The sequence below is a fragment of the Poecilia mexicana genome, unplaced genomic scaffold, assembly GCF_051168715.1.
Source record: "Poecilia mexicana isolate PSO_F unplaced genomic scaffold, ASM5116871v1 scaffold_22, whole genome shotgun sequence".
In the NCBI taxonomy this organism is placed as follows: Eukaryota; Metazoa; Chordata; class Actinopteri; order Cyprinodontiformes; family Poeciliidae; genus Poecilia; species Poecilia mexicana.
In genome coordinates, this window is record NW_028263391.1 from 13109408 (window position 1) to 13120351 (window position 10944).

The 10944-nt window shown below is 38.1% G+C and overlaps 1 protein-coding gene across 1 annotated transcript; it reads right to left on the reverse strand.

Annotated features, from left to right (window-relative positions):
* Nucleotides 1-1516: 1516 nt before the first annotated feature.
* odc1 (ornithine decarboxylase 1) lies at nt 1517-5936 on the reverse strand. The gene is made up of 11 exons (XM_014992742.2): nt 5800-5936; nt 5003-5151; nt 4716-4850; nt 4327-4500; nt 4043-4215; nt 3747-3963; nt 3577-3660; nt 3324-3486; nt 3118-3233; nt 2801-3015; nt 1517-2705 (listed from the first exon to the last, which is right to left on the reverse strand). The coding sequence occupies exons 3-11, from the start codon at nt 4815-4817 to the stop codon at nt 2567-2569; spliced, it is 1383 nt and encodes a 460-aa protein (XP_014848228.2). The 5' UTR covers nt 4818-4850; nt 5003-5151; nt 5800-5936; the 3' UTR covers nt 1517-2566.
* Nucleotides 5937-10944: the final 5008 nt, after the last annotated feature.

Below are 10944 nucleotides of genomic sequence, written 5' to 3' on the forward strand. Positions count from 1 at the left end.
TCTGACAAAAATAAATAAAAAATAATTTTTATTGACACTATTAGTGATATTTTTACTCATTTTGCAGACAAATGCTTCTCAAGAAACAAAAGAAATATTATTTAAAACCAAAAACAACAAAAAGGCCATCTGATGGAGTTGACAGTGCATGACGGAGTTGACACAGAACTGACAAACTAGTGAATAAAATGACAAACTTGGTACATATGAAGTAATGCAATTCATGTAAAATACATTAAAATGAATTATTTGCACATTTAAGTGAGATTTGTCAACAATTTCACTGAAAGAGTCACAAAAACTCTGATGGAGTTGAAAAAAAGCCAAACTACCTCAATTTATATGACGTTATTCAGAAGGGGCCATATTGTAGCTCATCAGGTCCATGAAATCTTTACATTATACCAAAATTAAGCTTTTATTTCACAAAATTTCATCAAAGTTTTGTAAATTGTCAGTTATGGAGTTGACACATCATGGTTGTGACAAGCAACTTAGGAATAAAACAGAAGAAGAAACTAAAGAATAACTTAAGCTAACCAGAGCTAACTAGCCCTCTAAGCAAAGGAAGAGAAAGGAAGAGGTCATGGGGTCCTCAGAAGTTCTGGTGCCCCCCAATAATGCCTGATTTTTTTTTTTTTTCACATTATTTTCATTTCTGACGGTGTTGACAAAAACTAGGGACAAATTTCAAAGGAGTTGGAAAATATATAAAAATGACTTTTAATTCAATTTATTGATACCTCTATAATTATTTATATGACTACTTATACTTAATTGTCACAATATATCATTTTAGTATTTCTTTAATTATTTTAAACTATTATAATGTATTGAGTTCTGCTCCTGGACAAGGGCTTTTACAGGCATCATCCACCAACTACAATGTTTAAAATAAAAAAAATATTCAGCAAACACCAGGAAAATATACATTGTTGTGCTCACATGACCCAGGTTAGTTTAGTCAGATATTTCAAAAAATTATATTTTGTGTATAATTTATTCAAATTTTGTGCTTTATCCATAGGACCTGTTTTGTCCCTATTCTGAAGAATCACTGATTTATATTAGCATATTAATACTTAAACTACACCTAATTATATAAAACAGTGTCTTCAATTCCCTTGATTCCCTTCACACATAAGAACACACATTACATTAAGATAATCTCAAGACTGACAAAATAAAACGTCACAAATTGTGAACTCCACCTTATGATTATAGTTAATAATTACATGGCACCACGAGAAGGGTCTTTAAACTGAAATAATTAATTTGTCAGTGGCAGTATTATGCAGATATTGAGGTGAAAATGTAACTTTCTTTGAAATTATTGTTTTATCCTAGAAAAATAGTCCCTTCAGTTCATTAACCTTATTACTGCCTCATACCATTTATCATGATTTGTCTACATGTAGTCTTAAAAAGATTCAAAATGTGAACACTAGAGGGCACCAGAGTTGGTGATTCTGTAACAATAAATGTTGACTTATTCACTCTTAAAAAAAAGCCAAGATTTGGTTCTGCACCTAATATTTATTAAAAAAATACAAAACTTCAAAAAGTTTCCATAGGAAAGCGATATGAATGTGCTATCCCATCTCTTTCATATCCAGTTTACATGCATGGTCAAATTTTGTCAGAGTCTTGTTAATATCATGGCGATACATATTAATATTATCGAAGAGTTACCACAACATAAAGACAAAAATAAAGAGGAGAGGAGGGTGTTATTTGCCGTTTGAGTCCCTGTGTTTAAGTGTTAATCTTCAAGATTTTATTCTACTTTGAGAATCCATTTTTGAATACTAACACAAAATTTATATAAACACTTTCTGAAAAACTTAAAATTGTTAGACCTAAGTTACAGTTACAAACATTGAAATAAAAACATAAGATGCTTAAGATCTTGAAGACTAACACTTGCAAGGTTCTGTTCAGAAGCTCATGGAAAAGATAATTATAGCAGCCATTTGAGGATCTTTATCCCACCTCTGACCATTGCTTTGTGGGCATCAGATGTGACTAGTTCCTAGTGGTGAAATACCCTGACCTAATAACATGGTGCAGGTCAGTTAGCATAAATAAGGTCTGGAATTTTGTTTATGTTCCCAAAAACCAACAGCCACCTCCATCTCTAAATACTTTCATAGCTGAGTCCTTCTGACATGTGATGTCAGTTCTTCAATTTAGAACTTTGTTGTTTTGTTTTACTTTTTTCCAGTTCTGAAAATAGGCACATGATTAAGTACCTCATACAAATACTAGAGGTCAGCAGCAAATTATGTTAACACAGAGCTGCTTGTTACACCTTATCTAATACCCACAGAGATGGTCCAAGGTGTGACTCAGCCTCAGTCAAAGGTTGACTCCCAGCTTCTGTACAGAACACTGAAATATGTGCAACAACATCCCCACTTCTCTCCTGTCAAGTAACTGGCCTCAAAAATTAGCTTGAGAACTATCTGCTTAGTTTAATAAAAAAAAATAATAATAATAATAATAATAAAACAATAAAATTAAAAAGAATAAATCTAAGGAAAACAGCTCGTTTCTATAGCTGGTCTTAAACCACATGGGCATGGCAAGGCTTAGTGGACATGTCCAAGCTGCTCTCTCGGCCACAGCATGCTGGAAGGTCGAACAAGGACTCCTCCTCTACCGGAGCTGGAAGGCCCTGGGAGCAGACTTGCTGCACATATTGCCTAAAGGTGAAATGGGCACAAGTTATAATTTTAAAAAAGGAACTTTAAAAACTGTAGAATTTCCTCATGAGTTAATTTTTAAGACAAAAACTCACCAGGCAGGACGGGACATGACATAGTAAATGTCGGGTCTTTGGAAGCCATTAAAGGTGGAGGAAGCAGCTACAGTGTAGGCACCCATGTTCTCAAAAACCAGCCAGTCCCCCACCTGGAGGTCAGGCAGGGTACACAGTTCCACGATCCGATCTAGACCATCACATGTAGGGCCCCATATGCTGCAGGGGTACACCGCCTCATCTGGTTTTGGTTTCTATAAGAAACAATCAGAAGAAAGTTTATAAAAATCTGGCCAGCATTTTTTTTTTTTTACCCTTTGATCCCACCGCAGAGATAAACTTTGAATCTGACTGACCTTATGCAATGTTGGCAAACAGTGAGCGTGGTCATAAAGGATGCAGTTAAAGGAGCCATACACCCCATCGTTGACATAGTACATCAGAGTTCTGTCACTGGTCCCTTCGTCTTCCTCTGCAAGAAAAAGATGAGCAATTAGTTTCATGGTCATAATTAATTGGCAAGTGCAACATCTCAAGTTGTCTGTTCAGATGAAGCCCTTACCATCTGAAGATGATTCGTCATCCATGATGACCTTCTTAGCAATGATGTTCACCACTAACGTGTAAGCAGATGCCACGTAGAAGCGTCCCGGCTCAGCGATGACCCTGACCCCAGAGTCGACAGGAAAGTACTTGTCGAGGGCCGTGTTGATTACTACTGTAATCTAGAAACGGAAATGAGTCCACACGTAAGTCAAGTAAAATTTCACTTAAAGAACAGAAGATCCTGGTTAAACAAAAACATTTCAATCTACCTCTTCAAACTTCAGTTCAGTGTCATCCGAACCAGGAAAACCTCCTCCAATGTCCAGGAGATCCATGTTGTAGCCAAGCTCTTCCTGCATGTCCAGACATTAAGTTTAGGCTTCTTTGCAGAGCAGAAAACATAAATTACAGCTGACTGCGCTCTTTACGAGCAACTCACCCCCATATCAAAGACACAGCGAGCATCTGCAATAGCTTTGGTGTAGGTCTCTGCATCAGTGCAGCCGCTCCCAACATGAAAACTGACACCGATCACATCCAGCCCCAGTTCCTTCGCCCGCTCCAAGAGACCGCGACAAGCTTTGAGGGGAGCACCAAACTTCACACTGAGGCGACACACGGCCTTCGAGTCATCTGTGGCGATGCGCAACACCAACCTGAATGGAGAACAGAAACGGCTTTAACAAAGGCCAAAAATCAAAGTCAATCGTTGCGTTTAAAAAGCAAAACTCTTACTTGGCATTGTCGTGACAACGGGCCACTTTCATAAGTTCCACTTCACTATCAAAGGTCATCATTTGGACTCCGTGTGCAGATGCATACTTTATTTGTGAGACCTGCTTGCAGGGGTTAGCGTAGATTATTCTGCTTGGGTCCACTCCCAGGGACTGAACAAGCTGGATCTCAGTCTGTGGGAGGACAATTCCAACAGTCAGCAAAAAACGCAGGAGGCACCAGTGCACTTTCAGCTAATAAATAAATTGTGCCAACAGCATTGATGGAAAGCTCCCAAAGCCTACCTTGCTTGCACAGTCGAAGCCAGTTCCCAACGATGCCAGAGTCATAACTACAGCCTGGCTGTCGTTGCACTTAACGGCGTAGAAAGGAGTGATGCGAGGCAGAGCTCTTGCCCAACGGAGGTGTTTTCGTAAAACATCTCCCAAGTCACAGACATAGAATGCATCCCTGTCATCCTGAAATAGAAAAGCAAAAATAATGTTATAGATTACCTTTAACAAACATGAATAGTGAATTAGACCTGCTTATTACAGGCAAAAAAAAATTCTAAAAGCGAATCACTTGGACAAAGCTATCCGGTTTAATCAAAGGTGTAGATTTTCAGAGTATACCCTGCTGACAAAGCAAATCAGGCCATCCGTCCATTACACAAGCCCAACCGGATACTTACTGTCAAGGATGACTCATTGATTTTCTGCTCAACAATGTCCCGAGCAGAGAAGCCCTCTTCAAGAAAGGAAAATTCAAATTTGTTGAGTGTGGTGGTGTTCATCTTGATCAGTACTTTCAGTTCGTCACACGTAAACTGAAAGAATCAAAACAAAGAATACTCAGAAGACAGCATCCTTTCCCCTTATTGATTACTCCACTTGATTAGACTCTGTGGACCTGACATGAATGATCACTGTGAAAAATGTAAGGAACTCCAAAAGCATTTGGGTAAAACAGGATACTTACTTGGATATGAAAGAGTTGGAATACAGAACTGCTGTTACTCAGGTGCAGAGAAGCCAAGGTGGTTCACCAGTGAAGTTAAACCCCTTAAGATACAACTCAAGGCCTGGGCCTGTTGAGCAGCTGGAGTGTGCCTTCCTAGAGTGAAGATTCTGAAAGGAGGAACTTTTATTTAGCATTCTAGCGAATCTATAGCACAAACAATACATATGTACTCATACAGCAGCGTGAATTAATAACTTCAAGTTTTGTTACTCAGTCTAAAACTAGCGCCCTGATCGATACATTCACGTGGCTTTCTGATTTTATAACTTATAACTTGACACTAGAGTTGAAAAAAATCGTTGAAAGACAAGATCCTTTTAAGTCACACCCAGCCAAACGCTTTAGCCAATCAGAGATGAAGAACATTCTTCCACTTCAAACGATGGAGTAAAAACTAACCAATCAGCGAAGAATGACGTTCACATGCCGGTTCCGCTGGAGCGCCGAACGCCATGAGGCGATGTTACGTTTTCAATTTATTACGAAATTCATTCATCAAAAGATTTTTTTAAAAAAACGTTAATCGTTAAAGTTTATCACAAAATAGAAAAGACAAAAACATCCCGTTTGTCATAACACCAAAACCAGTTATAGAGAATAAGTCTTTCATGGCTTCGCTGTAACCGTAACAAAGAAAACGGCTTGCTAGCTTAACAGACTGTCACACCGGCCACGTCGTAGCTTTCAAAAGCAACATAACACTAAACTAAACCGACCAATTAATTACAGAGACTCACCAAATGACAAATTCTTACCTTAAAAAGCATTTACAAAGAGTTTGTCCATTAGACCAGAGAGCTGGGGTTTAAAATAAAGCAGGTCCCTTCCTGTGAAGCGCACTGCTTGAGGTGTAGCTTGACTGAGCCGAGCCGAGTGAGCACTGGAGTATTTATAGAGCGGCCGTTTCCAGGGCAACGCAGCCAGCTGAAACCGGCCTCCCATCCACGTAGGAACCGGTTTAGGCTTGTCAACTCATCCACATGGTGGATAGAGGGACCTCCGCTGAAGGGACCACACACCGGGTTTATGGAGGTGCAGCAGAACCCTCAAACCAAATTTATTTCTTCGAGGAGCCTAATTTTGTCTCTAGACTGAGATTAATACATAACAGAAAAAAAATACCGCATCTCATTCACATATTTTAGTTTATTACCATTCAAGACTTGTCTCTGGTAACTTTTCTGATATGTTTAGACAAACTAGTTTGTCATTTTCAAGATAGTTTTGTCATTATGAAGAAGTTGACAAACTGTAGCGAGAATGACAATGGTTACTCTCATACTTCCTTTATTACTTAAAAAATTTTTTGTTTAACATCAACTACTTATGAGGAACTTATAACAAACTGAATGCTTGAAAAGCATTCCGTTCAATACATTCATTTTGAAGGAAAATTAAGGTTGTTCTTTCTACTGAAAGAAAATATTGTTATATTGCTGTAATAAATAATAGTTATTTTTAGCTTGGTTCGGATTTATAATCCTCCATGTGTCAAAGTGTCAAAGAGTCCAAATAAGAACCATAATAACTTGAAATATGATTTATTCATCTTTAAAGAATACAATGAAATGATATGTAGGGTTGGGGCATTTTGTATCTCTGTTATTAACAATATAGGCTACCAACAAAAATACACAAAAACACAATGGTTTGTGTACAAGTGATTTGTTTCCGCAAACAAAGTGAAGATAGAAAGGGACAAAATGGAATGGTGGTGGATGATCATAAAGAGAACTTCCTATGTAGCAAGAAATTATGAAGAAATAAGGTGTGTCTCTGCTCCTTCGCACAAACTGACAATGTGCAAATCTGTCAGTTTGTGCAAAGGGTGTCAGAAAATCTTGTAAGAAAACTAATAAATACCGGTAAGTAAATAATTTAAATCACCAAGTGCCTAAATAGGAAAACACTATGGCAACATGTATTAGACACAGTTGGGTTCTTGGATATTATTTTTAATAGACAATCAATGTTTAAATAAGTCTTTACTAAAACACTTATAAACCTAACTTTTTAAAAACCAATTAAAGATTACAGGAGGTCAATAGAGTCTAACCTGTCAGTATGAATGATGAAATGTAGCCGGCGGCTCTTTAACAAACCTGCATTATGTTTGTGTGGCTAACAGAGAAGCTCAATCATACTTGGCTGCTTGCAATGATTTGTCAGCTCTGAGTGACAGAAAAGTCTCAGTGATGTCACCTGGCTCGACGGCAGTCTGTTTGGTCTCCAATGTGAGCTTGTGATCTGCATGATGAGATTAGAGAAGGTTTAAAGGACAACTGACATGGCAGACTCACACTGAATCACAACACTCCTACGAAGTCACGTGTGTTTATAGATTACTACTGTGTTACATCAACCAATTATTTGGATCCCTAAAATACAAGCTGATTTAGTTTTCCATAGCAAGTTTTATACAGCTGCAGCAATTTTTTTTTTCTTGATGCTTCACCTCATTTTACTCTGCAGACTCCAAAAAAAAAAATCAAACATTTTGCATTTAAAAACAATTTTTTAAGTCGTCAGTAATTATATATATACATAGCTATAATAACTGTTTCATATGTTTATATATGTATGTTTTTTTTTCTTTGATGTGGGACATTTTATGACACAATAACTTGGTTTGTACCAAGGTTGTTTTCATGACTCCTCTTCTAAGTGCTATAATTTTCAAACCAGGCAGACATTTCACCCTGACAGCACACTCTGATCAGCACGAAGATCGTTTTCATAGCCATTTGGTTTACACGCAGACATTACCAAATGGAGGAAAATTAAGGTTTTTGGTTATTGAGACCCAGCACATATGGAAATGCTGCACAGGGATCAGATCGGAGGAAGTTTTGGGGCTTCTCACAGACCACATATCTGTGGCCCTGATGTTTTTTCCAGGTCTTCAAACCACAATCTAGATTGTCCTCAGCACACTTCAGGGTTTCCATTCTGCAGGGTTTTTAAGTGAAGTCATTTTTACCAGGAGATGTCATTCTTTAAAACTAAGATACTGTCTGTTTCTGTGCTGGTAAAAGTTTAAATGAGGTTGACAGGGAAATTTTAACACTGACATAATCTGCAGTTATTTTAAGCACAAACCCTTGAAGCTCTCATTTCTTATGTAAAGCATCCAGGAACTAGACAAATACTTCAGGGCTAATTCATTTTCTACAGATATTGACTTATTTAAAAAATCACAAGATCAGGAAACACTAAAACAAATGTCACAATGAACTGTTCCACATCATTCCAGTCTTTTATTTTCTGTTCTGTTCTGCTTGTTGCCTTTATGCAGCTAATATGCTATCCTCTCCTACACCCCTCTCCTTCTCTTCCTCTTGTAATGTCTAGCTCTGTCTCTGTGTGCAGAGTCTGTTATCGTAACTGTGGACTATTGTGGCCCAGCGCCCACAGTCGCAAGGTCCCACCATCAGACAAGGATGATGATTGTTAGTGGGCGCCCACAAGATACAGTACAGGATTTGAGGCCTTGACTTGCGGTGCTGAATGTCACTGTTATTTCCCTCAACCGCTTTTAGAATACCCGAGGTCTTTTCCGAACCAGTAACTGACTTCAGTGAATGAAAGAATAGAGTGCATGAGGGATTGGCGAAGGGAGACATGAAGGGGGATGAAGAGTGGAGAGAGAAGTGGTTGGTCCACGTGTGCCTTTATCAAGAGGGAGAAGATATCTGCGAAATGCAGAACAAATGCACTGGCACAATTTCTCAACAATGTGAGTGACGCTCACAGATGTGGCAACAACAGAAAGAAAGAGCTGATGAATAAGTTTGACACTGAAGAGTGTAGAACAAGTTAATAACAATAAGTTAAAGAGGTAGTGGTTTTTTTTAATATAAGGTAGCACATGTGTCAAGCTCAAGAGTTGGGGGGGCCAAATCCGGCCCACTATCGCTTTTTATGTGGCCCTTTCTAGACTCTACATAGAAAAGAATCTTCAAAAAGCAATTAGATATACTGTCGATACATCAGCATGAAAAGGTGTTTGATACTCACACCTATATATTAATATTTTGACAGTTTATCAATGGGTTTAAGCAATGCATTCTGGAGCATCCGGCACTTTAAGGATATTCATGACATTGATATTGCCTAAAATAAAAATGAGTTTCTCTTTAATGTATCTAACCTGCCTTAGATACAGTGATGGAGAACAAATATTCTTACATTATTATTTTTTTATACCTACAACTTTTAGGTTATCTCACAAATTTAAAACTAGATAAAATGATATTGAACTGGAAGAAGAAAATGAGAAAGACAACAGCAAAGCTCTGTAGTTTCAATCAAGGTGGATAAGCAGGGGGTTGGTGGGACACAGGACAATGGTGGGGGATAGTGATCTACATGTAAAGTGAGAGGCTGAATGGTGGTGAAGTAGAGTTTAAAATATCCTCTAACGGTCTTCCAGCAGCAGTCATCTCACATAACAAGCTGGTTTCTATTGGTAACCCTGCATCAGGATCTGATTCATCCATTCATTTAAGCTGATTCACTCTGTGAAACCAATAGGTAGGTGTTAGGTCAGAGATTGGGAATCACAGGTGTTAGGAGGTAAGCAAGCAAAATCCATGAGGGCTTGACCTCCATTAGATTAACATTTCTGGCTGACCCAGACAGAGGCTGACGATGGTGTCTCTACATTTGGCTTATCAAGTGAACAGATGGTGCAGGAGATCAACAGTCTGGTAGGATGTAGGTAAAACCTCTATTACCCATCACTCTGACCGGTTAGACATGTGGCTTCAAACTGTGAAATAATTTTATGCAGAGCTTTGCACAAAGGTTTTTACTTGCTTCCAGAGTTCTTCTCCTTGTGTTTTTTTTTGTCACATTTACATGTTTCACAAAAAAAAAAAAATCGCATCAAAAGAAATTGACAACAACACATCATATAAGATCAATCATTCAAATCAAGAACAGATTAAATAAAGTCACTGACTTCAGTATTACAGAGTCATATATGTTGAGACCATGGTTGGTTTGGGACTCCCATGGATGACTGTGTGAGAACCCACAGTCCCTGTCTCACATTTCCCCAATATATTCATAAGAAAATTTGAGAAGAATATTTTGTTTGTGGAACTTTTTTTGAAGTCAACCTGGTATTATCTGGCCTAAAACTAACATAGCGGTGGTAATGTGATGGTCCGGTGCTGCTTAACTGCTTGACAACTTTGAGGACTTGCTGAAATTGATGAAAAGCGTGAGTTGAGTTCTGTGGGAGAAAGTAATCAGTTCTTAAACTCAACCCTACTATTAATTAAGCTCAGATCAAGCTTGCTTGAGTTGCGCAGCAGGACAGTGATCTAAAGCAAGTCTACTTATGAATGTCTTTGGAGTAGCGCACTCAATATCTGGACTTAAATCTGATAAACATGCTATGGCATGATCATATTCAGTCAGATTGTTACGTCTGACGAAAGAAACAAAAAGTTATGCAAGGCGTAAACACTCTTTCACAACATTGTACCTAAATTAACATATTAGACCATATTGTTTCTGTTCTTCTCGCCTTGCTTCAGGGAAAAAAAAAAAAAAGAAAAAAATTGTGAGCTGCAACAATGAGATATTTCAGGGAAACACAATGTTCCACATTTTCACTGAATCTGAAGGCAGTCACTTGCAATTTAGGTTTGGCTGTGAAGTCAGGCATGTTACCACAATACTCTTATTAAAGACTCAGTTTAAAGGTTCGTTTTTGTCGTTGACTCATCCAAGGCTGGTTTCTTCACCAGGCTGATGGCGTCAGACTGATACTGATTACTTATGCAATTTTCTGTCCTCACGATTTGCAGAACAAACTCATATGTTTGTCCTGCAGATGCTATACATGTAATGTTTACAATTTTTCACCCGTGGAATATTGACGGTACAAC